Source organism: Scyliorhinus canicula, chromosome 5, assembly GCF_902713615.1.
Source record: "Scyliorhinus canicula chromosome 5, sScyCan1.1, whole genome shotgun sequence".
Taxonomy (NCBI): domain Eukaryota; kingdom Metazoa; phylum Chordata; class Chondrichthyes; order Carcharhiniformes; family Scyliorhinidae; genus Scyliorhinus; species Scyliorhinus canicula.
Window position 1 is genome coordinate 179326750 of NC_052150.1, and position 15137 is coordinate 179341886.

The 15137-nt window shown below is 43.4% G+C and overlaps 1 protein-coding gene across 1 annotated transcript in view; it reads left to right on the forward strand.

Annotated features, from left to right (window-relative positions):
• Positions 1–15137, forward strand: part of gad2 (glutamate decarboxylase 2) — a 187990-nt gene that overhangs the window by 134643 nt on the left and 38210 nt on the right. Inside the window, exons 9-12 of the mRNA XM_038798155.1 lie at positions 1609–1663; positions 5707–5823; positions 6853–6917; positions 9732–9810. Coding sequence (XP_038654083.1) covers positions 1609–1663; positions 5707–5823; positions 6853–6917; positions 9732–9810 — 316 coding nt within the window. The remainder of the gene's footprint in view (positions 1–1608; positions 1664–5706; positions 5824–6852; positions 6918–9731; positions 9811–15137) is intronic.

Genomic DNA, 15137 nt, shown 5'->3' on the forward strand with positions numbered 1-15137 from the left:
ATATTTTGCAGGATCTGTTATTAAGGTATTTAAAGAAAAGGTCGGTTGCACTAAATGAGTAAATGGGGGGGTGTTCTATATTCAAGTAACACTGCCTGCCGATGAAATGTCACATAATCTGTGGTGACACAGCAGAGCATTTTGTATGGCTATGGTGTGTTTACCATCTTACTCTGTAGAGGCAACATCTATTAATAAACTCTGCACTATGTTCTTACAAACTTAGAGTGTGGCATCTCTACTTCTTTTCTCTTTGCGGCTAACAACAAAATGATATATAACAATAACTACACCTCAAAACAACTTCAATGTTTGCAAAGCTTTTTGTGGCATCCAATAGTTGTGAAGTGTGCTGTATAAATGCAAGTCTTTATTTTCTTTCTTTAACTGATTAACAGAAGTGGACAAGGTTAATAATAGCTGTGAGAGAATATTTTCCACAATTGTCATGTTCTGTCGACTGGCCGATATGAATGATGCACTACAGAACATCTCGTTTAAATAATTTATTATGCAACAACTGCGTGGTAAAGATAAATAGAATAAATAACTAACAAGCTAACTAACTATTATAGAGCTATTGCACAACGCATCTATCCAACAACACGACTTACTCCCAACTACCCTAGACACAGAGTCACGTGGTGGGTTTACACTGCCACCTGGTGGTCGGAGGTTGTGTACAATATTATGTACAGAATTGCTTTATGCCTATCATCACACCAGTGATAACTCAATCTGTTTGACCGGAATGTTGATGAGCTCTTCGCTAAAGATCACCTTTGCTTTCTTATAGAACCAGTTTCTTTTGGACACTGTCCAAAAATGAGAACAATTAGCTACCTGGCAGCAATATGATTTTCCTTTTAACCATCAATAGTCATAGTCAAAGACTAACTCTAGGTAGTAACACTAATGCTGACATCTCTCAGCAAGAAACCCTCCTCCTTCAACAAGACAACTTGCATTTATATAGTGCCTTTAATGTCACAAGCTGTCCGAAGACACTTAACAAATGTTATCACCAAATCAATTGACACTAAGTCACACAAAGAGGCATTAGGCCAGATGGTCAAATGTTTGATCAATGAGGTAAGTTTCAAATTGTTTTAAAGGAGGAAAGTGAGATAGAAAGGCAGAGGGATTTGTCGAGGAAATTCTAAAAATGAGAGCTTTGCCAGTTTAAGCCAATGCAGGAGTGATTAACATCGGGAATGCCGAAGAGGCCGGAACCGGCAGAGTACAGGGATCTCAGGGGGGCTATAAAGCTGAAGTAGATTGCAAAGATCTCCTTGAATGTGTTGAACAGCTGCTCATTTTTTCAATGTTTTTAGCACAGTTGTAATTACCACAATGAATTGGCAACAGTTGGAGAATCTCCCAACACATGCCCCTGTCACCCACACCATCTCACCAAACGAGCCAATGTGTAAAAAGTCCTGAATCGCTGAGGTTAGAAATTCACTGAATTACGGAAAGAGGTGAAGTGAAGTAGCACACACAGCGACATTGCATGTTTTAACTCGTTTTTACAAAAGATGCAAATATTTTAAGCCCCGTTTGCAGATGTGTAACACATTTTGAGAATGTACTTTTCTAAAATTGCAGAGGGAAAATCATCCCAGCAGACCTTGAGAGAAAGATACTTGAAGCTAAGCAAAAGGTCAGTTAATTTTGTTAATTAAATACAACCCCAATTAAAACTATTGCATGTCTCCTACTCTCAATTATGAATTAAGCATGAATTTCCTTTCGGCACAGTGCCAGTGTGGAACACTCAGCTGTCAGCTGTCAAATATGTTTCTATTTGCAGTCAGCCAACCATATAGTCAAGGAGCGGGTGGCAAATTTTGTGATTGGTTTAAGTATTCAACAGCCCAGCTGGCTCCTAAGGGTTTAGGTTGCATCAAATTACTTTTTGAGACCAGTTTACAATGTCATTTTGGCATTTCAATGTCTTTGATGTTGATTTTTGCAATGCAGCTGACCATTTGGATTGGATTTGTTGGATTTGTTTATTGTCACTTGTACCGAAGTACATTGAAAAGTATTTTTCTGCGTGCAGCTCATTTAGTACATGAAAAGAAAATACATAATAGGGCAACTCAAGGTGCACAATGTAAATACCTAAACACCGGCATCAGGTAGAGCATACAGGTGTGTAGTATTAATCAGGTCAGTCCACAACAGGGTTGTTTAGGAGTCTGGTAACAGCGGGGAAGAAGCTGTTTTGGAATCTGTTTGTGCGTGTTCTCAGACTTTTGTATCTCCTGCCTGATAGAAGAAGTTGGAAGAGTGAGTAAGCCGGGTGGGAGGGGCCTTTGGTTATGCTGCCTGCTTTCCCAAGGTAGTTGGAGGTGTAGATAGAGCCAATGGATGGGAAGCAGATTGTGTGATGGACTGGGTGGTGTTCACATCTCTCTGAAGTTTTTTGCAGTTTTCGGCCGAGCACTTGCCATACCAGGTTGTGATGCAGCCAGATAGGATGCTTTCTATAGTGCACCTGTAAAAGTTGGTAAGAGTCAGTAGTGAACATGCTAAATTTCCTTAGTTTCCAGAGGACGTATAGGTGCTGTTGTGCTTTCTTGGTGATAGCGTCGATGTGGGTGGACCAGGACAGATTTTTGGTGATGTGCACACCTAGGAATTTGAAGCTGTCAACCATCTTCACTGTGGCCATTTCTATCAAGGAGTCCTTTCATGCCAACTATCTTATTTTGGGAAACAATAAAATAGACATCAGTTAACAGGCAGAGAAAAGAAATCAGAATGAGCTGTGCTAAACAGTGAAGTTTGTAAGATTTTTATATTTTGGGACTGTCATTAATTTGGGTATAATGAATGAATTCTGGAGGATCATGTAACCCGTTCTAAATTATGCCTGACAACAAGCTTGGGTAGCTTTGTTGCTAAAGTTTAAAGCCAGTGTAGTGTCGGTTTATAGTGTTTTCTTAAGATATTCCTGAACAGATGTGTCTGCAATAATCTGATAGAGAGAGAGAGCAAGCGCTAGCCAATCTGTTCTTATTCACCACACAGAATGGGAGTGGGAGCTCATGCTTGGACTGACGAGACCAAATTCGTGAAGATTTGAATAAGGCAGGAAGATTCACCTAGCTTTGAATAGAGGGAGTAACCTCCAGGGCAACCTTCACAGTTTGAGGATTATATATTATCTGGCTGGAAAGGAAAGGAAACATGCCTTTGGGAGCTGAGAATAGCTATGCACTGGTTCCTGGAAAATGAAGTGTTCACTTAAAGGACATAGTTATGTATATCCATTGAGGGGGAATTTTGGTCATTTTCAAAGTTAAATGGGAAACATTTCTGTCAGTTAGAGTATATGAAATAGCATTTAGTCATTATTGTTGTAAGTTTGTTACAGTAAAAGTCTTAAAACTTGAATCTGTCATGTGATCCTTTCAGTTGGTCACTGGAAATTTGAATTTTGTTTTAAACGTTATCGGCTTCTACTGGGATGGTAACACCTGATACAATACTCCCACATCTCCTGGAATTGGTAAAACAACGAGGGCAGATTACTCAGCAGCTCTTTCAATTACGACTTAACAAAGGGCAAGCACCCAAGAAAAAGCCCCATAGACTCCACTCCTTTCACAGACCATTTATAATTTACATTATCAAATTCTCAGCCCTCCTTTTTCAAACTCCTGAGGAAACGTTTGTGTAATTTTTCCCCAATAATCAAAGTAGCCAAGCCATAATGTAAAATATTTTTCCATTGTTAAAGTTTTACTGTTCAATCTTGACCAGCTGCTGTCCACAACAAATACCCTTCCTGTACCCATAACAGCACAACACATTGTGTGATGAAAGGAACATTTGATTTTCTGAGGTATTCAGATCTATTTACATCTCGACACTCAGCAACTATATTTTGAAGGGGTCAATTAGTATATTAATTGTTCTTGCTGGGACTTTCATGGTATTGATATCAGTGTGACCTTTTTAGTCTCTTGTGGAGAATAAACATCAGCATGGGTCCAAATGCCAGATTTTGGTGCTATAAATTCCATGTAATTGCTAAAAAGAGAAATGTTGCTGAAGCTTTTCATCTTACACTCATTAGGACAGGTTCAGGAATACCAAATTTCAAATGATCTAAACAATTTATACTACAAGAGAAAAGGATGTTGATTGGTTGGCAGATCAACTCTGATTATCGAAGGTATTGCCATGGAGAAAGCAATGGGGAACAATAGGCTCCTCAAGCTCATGAGTAGTTCAAAAAAGGTGCAAGACTTGAACATATTCCTTTTGTTTGCATCAAATGGGTCATCACATATGAATTTGTGTCACTTTGAGCAAGTGTAAATGAGCCACACTACAAGCTCGACTGATTATCGTAAATTGGTTGTTTGTTCAGCAAGTGCTGCCCAATAGTGGGATCACATCTAACAGTAAACATTTTGTTTTGGTTTTGCAAGTGAGAGCGGGTTCAGTATGATCTGTATTACAAACAACTGAAGCCTTTGTACCTGACATTCTTCCTACAGTTGAGCAATATCATATATCAATTTCAGTGCTGGTGCAAGGCTATGTGCGTAGGCTGTTCACCCCAGCAATTGGCTGATCAAATCAAACAACATGTTTCTTTGATTGTTTGTAATGTTTATTCTCAGGAGTTGGGAGTGGGGGAGCATGGGGAAGCACAGGAAAAATGGGCAGAGACATTATCCAGGATCTTGTCCCTTTTATGTTTCCCGGAATTGTTGGGGTTTCCCATAGGAACAGAGTATGGGCTGCCAAAGAAATAAGGGGCTGGATTCTCTGCAACCTGACGCCGAAATTGTTTTTGGTAATGGGACGGAGAATCCCATTTCCCTAACGAAATCGGGACTGGTGCCGGTTCCGCGATTCTCTCGCTCCCCCCCCCCCCAAAAAAAGCGGCGTACTCAGGGAGTACGCTGCGCCGAGTATCCAACACCTTAGGCCATTGCCAGAGGCCCGCCTCGCTATTCTCCGTCCCTAACTTGCCGAATTCCCGACAGCATATTTCTAATGTAGTCCTGCCGTTTGGGAAACTCGCGAGGCAACTGCGAACTCAGTCCGTGGCCGCCACAGTCAGGGCAGGCCGATCGGAGGGCAGGAGGGTCCTCATTCGGGACTGGGGGCTATGTGTGTGGGTGGTCCGGGACGGTGAGTGGCCGATTGGAGGCACTATTTTGGCGGTCCAGATCCGCAGACTGAGTCCGCCATGGAGCACGGCCCAGCCTCTGGAGGCCACCGCTGTGCGCATGCGCAGCCTCTGACCCGTAAGGACGGGAGGCTGTATCGGCAGCTGGAGCTGCAACCTCCACAACAGCTGCCTGCTACCTCCCTGCAGGGCTCTGAATCTGTGGCCTTTTGACGCCAGTTTTCCTGGCATGAAAGACCACAGTTTTCACGATGGCGAGAGAACATAGTTCCAAAAACGGAAAAATCCAGTCCAAAGAACCACATAACATCCTGAGTCCTGTTATCTAATTTTCTTCCAATTAGAAATGCAACCTTTGGTTGGGGTCCTTTGAAGAATTTTATTCCCTGTGCCCTGCCCTACTCCAGTCCAATTACCTCAGCAAAGAACAGAAAAACGAACAGAACCTAACATTTCAAATCTGGGAGCTACATTAGAGCATTTTAATTCCTCATTTTAATAATACTTTATGCAATTATCTTTAATCAGTCTCGTTGTATTTTATACAGGGCTTTGTGCCGTTCTTTGTAAATGCTACAGCTGGCACTACAGTGTATGGTGCCTTCGATCCTCTCGTTGCTATCGCTGATATTTGTAACAAGTACAAGGTCTGGATGCATGTTGATGTAAGTGAATCCATTCACACAAACAACCCTCATTACATCTGCACATTCCAATATGATTGATTGGAGTTCTACACAGAGCTGTCTTGTTCATGTTTCTGATAACATTAAATAGTACAAGTTTAACAATTTAGTGTTCGCATCATCTTCACGCAGTGGGGAAGGTGTGAGAAACACAAGTGGTGTGTGTTTCCAATATATATTCCTGTCCCAAAAAGTGTTCAATCTTAAACCCTACCCAACTGTAGAGATTCATTGCAAAACTATGAAAATGGAAGGACTCCATACACTTGGATATACTTGGATATTTATGTGCAGTGATTGCAAATGTCACTCTTGCAATTAATTTGTATCACCACTGTATCTGTCTCAGGGTGGTCTCAAATTTTATATATTTCCCACTCTCTTTTCCATCATATTTTCTTCTCTTGCCCTTCTTCAAACATGTTTCTCTACCTCATTATAAGCCAATTTCCATTCACCTGCCCTTCCTCCATTTCTTTCCTAGTTTTCCCTGTTACATCCATAAGTCTTCCTCATACCTTATGGTAATACACAGACAACTGTATCAACTGCATCACCCCAATCCTCTTGACAATTCCTTCTTTGCGCATTGTAGAACACCAGAATTGTGGTTGTGCTTATTATTGGTGCAGAGCCAGGGCTGTCCTGTGAGTTTATTATTTAACGGAGTGGACCTTGCATAATTGTGCACAATCTCAAATCATTACTTTGTGCTGGCAGCCCAGCACAATTTCTGCTGGGGTTAAAAAATCAAGGGCCTGAGACCTTTTAAGCCCTCAGTCCAGCAATGGCAGGTTTTATTTTTTAATTCAAAGGCAAATTTAGCTAAGTTCAGGCCTCACTTCATTTATGTTGCCGGCAAACAAAGAAATGAGTGTCCTCTCTCCAAACTGAGTAGTGTTCCACCAGTATCACCTCAGGCCATTTCCAAACCATTTTTTTCTTGGTCTTAGATGTTGTGAAATGTTGAAATAACAATGGTTCACTTTGTGCCTTGTCTTCATTCAGGCAGCCTGGGGTGGTGGTTTGCTGATGTCTAGAAAGCATCGCTGGAAATTAAATGGAGCCGAGAGGTAAGGACCCACGTTATCACATTTTATAGATCTAGTGGACAGCTTTGACCTGCTAATTCTCAGGCAGTCTTGCCCTAATTGTTGCTCAGGTGAACTATAACTCGCACTGCAAACCTGGTGGGATATTGTTGAATTGTGGGATTCTGTGAAATCAGTTGAATTTCTGGTGGAAAACAGGTCAATTCCAACCCTTGGGGAAATGTAAAATCTTTTGGGGTTGATTTTGACTCCAAAGGACAGGAAGTGATGTCAGTGAGGCTCGGTTGATTTTAACAGCTTGACCCGGTTAATAAAGCTGCTTACTGATAGAAATCTTTGAGACCCCAGAGTCTCTGGCACAGGGTAAATGCTCAAAGTAGGAAGTCCCATTCAGGGAACGGGAGAACCTGGGAACCTGGGACAGGAAATGCAGTACTGTGGAGCCCAGCAGCATAGGCCTCATAAGGCCATGACTCATGTTCCTATTAGGTTTGAACTGTCGGAGAAGTCATCAGTGCCTCTCCTCTCTGGTTCAAATAATAGATCAGGCCGAATGACATTATCAACCCAAGTCTGCCCCTTCCACCCCTGCCCCAACTCCTGATCTCCATTTACAACTCTGTAATTCCCTTGTATCTGTAAAGTTGTTTGGAACAGAACATGCTTCTAATTAACCTTCACATTTTTCTCCCTTACTTTATGGTACCCTAAAACTTGCTGCATCAGCTGCGCTTTTGACGTGACCTCTTATTTCACTTTCTTCAAAATGATATAAGCATCGCTCACAAGGCCAGCATTTATTGCTCATCACTAGTTGCCCTTGTGGGAGGTATGCTTTGTCTTAAAGTAATTCTCTACTTTGTGAATCACCATGACGATATCAGTGGCAGCACGATGGCACAGTGGTTAGCACTGTTGCCTCACAGCACCAGGTACTCGGGTTTGATTCTGGCCTTGGGTGACTGTTGTGCGGAGTTCGCATGTTCTCTGTGTGTCTGCATGAATTTTCTCAGGGTGCTCCAGTTTCCTCCCACGTTTCAAAGATGTACAGGTTAGGTGGACTTCCTGTCCCTGGATGTGCAGGTTAGGTGGGGTTACGGGGTTAGGGCGGGGGAGAGAAGCGGTGCTATTTTTAAGGGTCGGTTCAGACTCGATCATCTGAATGGCCTCCGTCTGCACTATAGGTGTTGTATAAAAAGGAAATCAATAGTGGCTTGTTCCTTGTAGCCTGTTAGGGCCCTTTTGGCTCACCCAGAGTATAATCATAAAGATTTTGGGCACGATTCTCCGCTCCCCACGCCGGGTGGGAGAATAGCGGGAGGGCCTCCCGGCATTTTTCACGCCCTCCCGCTATTCTCCACCCCCCCCCCCCCCCCCGCCCGACCCACGCCACGAATTGGCGCTCGCCGTTTTTTACGGCGAGTGGCGATTCTCCGAGGCCAATGGGCCGATGGGCCGAGCGGCCGGCCCTTCATGCCCGTTTCACCACGGCAGCAAACACACCTACTCGCTGCCGTTGTGAAACGGGCGCCAGATGCCCGTTTGGGGCATCTAGAGGACCAATTGGCACGGGAGCACCACGACTGTGCTCAGGAGGGGACAGGCCCGTGATCGGTGCCCACTGATCGTCGGGCCAGCATCCAAAACAGACGCACTCTTTCCCCTCTGCCGCCTGGCAAGATCAAGCCGCCACGTCTTGCCGGGCGGCTGAGGAGAAAGACGCCAACTGCGCATGCGTGGGTTGGCGTTGTCCAACCTGCGCATGCGCGGCTGACGTCTTCGGCCACGTCAGCCACCATGACGCTTGACGTGTGGCCTTGACCGTCGTCAAGGCCGCGCCCGGGGGGGAGAATCAGCCCCGGAAGTGGGCGTGAAGGCTGCCGTGGGTCACAGCCTGTCCCACGGCAGCCTTTACAATTCTCCGCATTTGCGGAGAATCTCGGAGAATCTCGCCCATTGTCACTTCTTATGATGTTTATCATCAACCAATCCCTCAACCGAGTTGGTGAATTTAAGAGGGATACGGTGGATGCAAAGGCTTCATTTAGTTCACAGTATCTTGCATTGAATTTTCACAAATAAAAGCATTTTCCAGATCAGGGTCAAAAACCGTAAACTCCCTTTCTAATAATGCTGTGGGTGTATCGATACTGCATGGACTGCTCACTGCCGTCTTTTCAATGGAAACTGGGGTTGGATGACAAATCCTACCCTTGACAATGACGCTTGTATTCCGTGAAAGAATTAAATAAAGGTTGAGATAAATTAGACTTGAAGCATTAAAAATGCTGAAATGTCACAATTAAAGAGAAATTCAACTTGCGCCCAAAATAGATTTAAAATCCACGCGGCGTTCAATCTGAGCCCTAGTCTATGCTGATCTGGTGCCCAAATGTGGGGATGGGGCTCATTTAAGTGCCGCCAGCAAGCTGTGTGCATCAGACTGGCATCCTGCGCCAGCTCAAATCGTGGGGTGGTGGGGTTTTCCAAGCATTTCTTGAGAGGCTTCCAGTAATTCCTTCAAGCAACACTGATCGGTCCTCTCAGTTCCTGTTTGCTTCTGAATTGTGCCAAGGATCCTACAAGCAGGGTACGGGCCTGATTAGCTTTGGAGCAGTTTTATAATGTTTCAGATGGCCAAGCTGCTCAGGCCTGTTTAGTATCACATCAGCAAACCTCAGGTGTTTGAATATTCTTCTAGATATCACTTCCGCCCTTGATCCCTCCTCCTCCAACCAGCAGTTTCTGACTGCTGACTAGCGATGCAGAATCTGACATGTTTTCTCTCCTTTGGCTGTTTTTATGAATAAATGCAGTTGATATTTTTATTTTTAGAGGCAATTCTGTCACTTGGAATCCACACAAAATGATGGGCGTTCCGCTTCAGTGTTCTGCTTTACTCGTTAGGGAAGAGGTAAGGGCTATTTTTCTGGAACCGTAAAGCACTTTTAAATGTCACTTACATACGAATGATCTCTGTTGTGTTCGGACATTGATGATCTCGTCACAAGGCAATGATAGAAGCATTGCAATGGACCATAGCATTTCTAGTCTAATTTTGAGAAAATCAACCTGGACTCTCTATTCCTGCTTGTTATTCAGTGACCCACCTGGAAAATGAAAGTGAAAAATTAACAACGTTGGCTCAGTAGAGGATGATTACAAGTGTGACGTTCCTCCAAGTCAAATAGTTCATTGCCGCTCACCCTTAGTGCACTCACTTAGACAAAGCAGAATGACTGACAGCTGTCAATGCCTGTGTAATCATATGCCAGAAAAAGTCAGCAGTCCTGAAATTCCAGAGCTCCCAATTTCCTTTCATTGGAGTGGAAAACTTAGCTTCCTGATGGACAGGGTCACCGATCTGTGATAAATCAAATCAATCACTCAATCAAATCAATCTCCTCCTAAACCATGGGCCATGATATTCTAAAACATTTTTAATACATCAGAAACACTTGCCTAATTCCACCAATTGTTATGTTCTCTTTGATGTCAACATATCAATCATACAACAAGGATTGGTGAAATAATCATCGGGATTCTTTATTTCAAGATAAGGCTATATACAGATAATGTTAATGTGGCCATATAAAATGGCCGCCTGCAAAGTATAAAGGGAATTGGGGTCAAGTTGGGACACAGACAGTGCACAGCCCCTGTGCATTGTGCAAAGGAAAATCAGATCGAACTGAAACTTGCATCTGTTAAAGATCAATCACCGATTTCCCCAGGACAATAGACTGCATAAGATAAAGGTTCATGGTGTTGCGGGTGTTATGTTTCTTAAAAGAATGCTAGAAGTCGTTCAGCAGTTGAAGGATGGTTTATTGTGCTCCACAATAAATTACTTCGTTAGCTTTTACTTACAGAATGGCACTTGTAAAGATACTGCTTTTCTATGCTCTGCAACCAGGCCTAACCACTTGCAGCCCTGAGCTCAACTTCCATCCTGTCCTGCTCCCCTGCCTCTCCAGCCAAAGTGAGCGAGGACGGGCCTTCGGCGTCACTCTTATATGTCCCCGTGCTGCCCCCTGGTGGTACTTCCATTTCCCATTAGCCCCTTCTGTACACACTCAGGCGAGGATCACTACAGTGGGTAATGTATTAGCATGGATCGAGGATTGTTTAACTGACAGAAAGCAAAGAGTGGGGATAAATGGGTGTTTTTCAGATTGGCAATTGGTGGCTAGTGGTGTGCCCCAGGAATCAGTGTTGGGTCCGCAATTGTTTACAGTTTACATAGATGATCAGGAGTTGGAACCAAGTGTAATGTGTCAACATTTGCAGATGACACTAAGGTGAGTGGTAGAGCCAAGTGTGCAGAGGATATTGAAAGTCTGCAGAGGGATATAGATAGTTTAAGTCAGTGGGCAAGGATCTGGAAAATGTGAGGTCATCCATTTTGATAGGAACAACAGCAAAATGGACTATTATTTAAATGGTAAAAAATTGCAGGATGCTGCCTTACAGAGGGACCTGGGTGTCCTTGTGCATGAATCGCAAAAAGTTGGTTTGCAGTTGTAGCAGGTAATTAAGAAGGCAAATGGAATTTTGTCCTTCATTGAGGGATGAAGTTTAAAAGCAGGGAGGTTATGTTGCTGCTGTACAAGGTGCTGGTGAGGTCACACCTGTGGTACTGTGTACAGTTTTGGTCTCCTTACTCGCAAAAGGATGTACAGGCACTGGAGGGGTGGATAATCTATGGATTTCCCTGCCCTGTGAAGCAGTTTGTGACTTTAGAACGTAGAACGTAGAACGTAGAACAGTACAGCACAGAACAGGCCCTTCGGCCCTCGATGTTGTGCCGAGCAATGATCACCCTACTCAAACCCACGTATCCACCCTATACCCGTAACCCAACAACCCACCTCTAACCTTACTTTTTAGGACACTACGGGCAATTTAGCATGGCCAATCCACCTAACCCGCACATCTTTGGACTGTGGGAGGAAACCGGAGCACCCGGAGGAAACCCACGCACACAGGGGGAGAACGTGCAGACTCCGCACAGACAGTGACCCAGCCGGGAATCGAACCTGGGACCCTGGAGCTGTGAAGCATTTATGCTAACCACCATGCTACCCTGCTGCCCCCAACTTTAGTATTGCTTTAATAGCTAACAGCCATTTTGTGTCCTTTCTGATAATAACAAACATTGCGTCTACACTATCTATTTCTACAAATTGCCTCTTCTAAACAGGCATCTAAGCCAATGAGCACCTTTTGTCTCAGCAGAACTATTCAAAAGTAATATAGGAGCAAAAATGTAGTTACAGAGCCACCTATAATTTATATTATAGTCCAGTATCAGAAAATGTTCCCCAGCAGTCCCTTCTTTTGATCCTGGAAGAAGTTTACTGAATCCCAGATGACCACAATGATTCGATACGAGAGCTGCAGGGTGCGTTTAATACGGCCTTTGAGACATGTAATCACACAGATGTTCCATACGTACACCGTGCAATCTGATTCAAAGATCACCCCTTAAACGAAGCCATGTATGTCACATTTAATGTCTTGATATCAATCATTCCTGCCTCCCTGACTAACCCTGCTGTCTGTCATTAAATGGTGTTATTCATAGCAGTTTTCAAGTAAGCTCATCTAACGGTCCCACACTCTCTGCCACTAACTTTCACTCTGAAGTAGTTCCTCTGTGTGTGTGTCTTTGTGCCTTTTGTTTTTCAAAGCATGAATTTTTCGTTAACTGGTGGTAAAGCTTAACTGATTGACCGATCTTGAGTTTTCGTTCCCTCAGAGTTTCTGCAAGATGTGGGACCATCTTTGGCTCTTTATAATCCTAACTCAAATGATCCTTGCTAGGCCTATAGTGGTGGGCCTAAGGGGTGCAGCGATAGGAGGTTACGGTGGCAGAGACGCAGTATTTCCTTTTCTCCGTAAATTTAAAATTCATGAGGGCAGGTGTAATCTCCAAGACACAACCATGAGTTCTGATTAGTCCACATTCGTCCAACTCTCCCTGTCCCACCGGGTTGGGGCAACATGAGGGAGATCCCATATATTATCCCTGTGTATAGCAGAGGTCTCGATGAGATAGTACCTGAGGGAGGTGTTAGCCCGTACGATTCCAATGTCCTCCAGTTGGTTGTGAGGGTACGGCCCTGAGTCCGGTATGATGATAGGGATCATCAGGACCATCTCTACCCCCGTTATTTTGTCCATTTTGCAGTCGGGGATCGCTAAGTATACTCTGGTTATTCCCTTCAGAGTACGGTTGTCCAGCGATCCTTGTCATTTGGCTAGCTTAGCCAGTTGCGGACTGTCTATTCAATCAGGCATCTCCCCCCTTTAGATCAGATCAAGGTTGTGGCTTAGCTGCCCCTGTCAGAGACTTCCGGCTGTCTCCCTTTCTTGGTCGATGAGTTTGTTAATTATTGTTGATTGTCTTAGTGTGTGTCCCTAACACTGTTGTCCTATTCAATTGTATATCCAGGCCCTCCTTTCCAAAGCTGGCTAGACCTTTCTCTGCTTTCTCTAATAGTCTCTTCCTTATTCCTGTAAGTTGTTCCACCTTTGCATTTCACAAAACTGCATCATTGATTATGCCTCTTGTAACCCTGTGTAGGTTGTCATGCCCTCAAAATCTAGTGGCAGCCGTGTCATTGGCAGCCTGCTTCATAACAACCTTACTTAAAACACTATACATATTTATTTCATATTATAAATAATACCTGAACCCGCAAGAAGTACAGACACAATTTGTATACGCATCTTTCCCCAAATGTACCTGCAGCCACGCATTAAAATAAGCTCTATCATTGTTCCAGTCCTTGGCTGCTGGGATGCACATCTCGTCAATAAAATGATATAAAGCACCATAGTTCATATAGCTACGTTCATCCTGTGTCCATTGTGAAATCAGTGAGGTTCCTGCGCTCTTATGTGCTTGTAGTTGTTCTGAGATCTCAAGAGCCATCACGAGTCCCCACAGCTGCTGCTGCCGTTCCAGCCTTTTTTGAATGTTTAATCTAAAAATTTAAAGGAAAAGTGGAAAAGGGTCCTGGTCGTCACCAGGTGTTAGGTGTTGTCCGTATAAAGCTTTTCCTGTATGGGCTGAACATGTATGTTATTCAGGGGTTAGTAGTTCTCATATGTTACAACCTTTTCAGGGGCTGTTTAGCTCACAGGGCTAATCGCTGGCTTTGAAAGCAGACCAAAGCAAGCCAGCAGCACGGTTCGATTCCCGTAACAGCCTCCCCGAACAGGCGCCGGAATGTGGCGACTAGGGGCTTTTCACAGTAACTTCATTTGAAGCCTACTCGTGACAATAAGCGATTTTAATTTCATATCTATTTTCCTCGTGGTTACACGCCTGATTCTGTTGCGCTTGAACCCGACCCTGACGTGCTTGTGCTGTTTAGTTCGCCAGTTTACAATAACTCAACTATCTCAAATTCCTACTGCAAATATTGTTCCACTTGCAGTTACTTCTAAAGTAAAACACAAAAGATCCATCCTGCTTGGGACAGAGTGGGTTAACTAATCTCAATATATCTGATCATTCAAAACGTAAGATTTGTAAGTTCCAATTAAAAATACATCTTCAGCTTTTTTTTATTACTTCAGCAGAATTACAAAGCCAGAGCTCAGAGTGTGGACAGGGGCAAACCCCTAATCCAGCTCCTTGCCTGCTCCAAAAACCAATTCAACTGAATATTAATTCATAGTCCCTACAGGAGAGACGTACCAGACCCAGGCATTAACAAGCACGGGTCAATTCTCTGCAGGTCTGGAAAGGGGGTGGAGTAAGAGTTCTCTACCAGACGTCATTTTGTCACCACCCTTCTTTTGTTTAAACAAGAAACATGATCATGGACCTATTTTATTTACCCATCTGTCCTTTACAGTTAATTCTGCAATCGCAGAATTAATACATCTGTGTTGTGTCAGGGAAGTTTTAACCCGGGACTAATTCAACACTGGATTGGATATATGTATTTCAACGAACACCATAAAACTAATATTTTCTTATTCTTACATATGTGATTTTGTACCCTGATTAAAATTCCTTATGTATCAATATTACCCTGGAAATGTCAATGATAACCTTTGAAAAGAAAAATGTGTTAATTACATGCAAACTATGATCTTTAAATCACAATGTCAGATGACAAACAAATATCACCACACTCACAAAGGAAACTAGCACTTCAGTGCTTTAACCAAAATTAGTTAGGTAAAAATCCTTCTGGTTCCAAAGTTCCAAATTTTAAACTC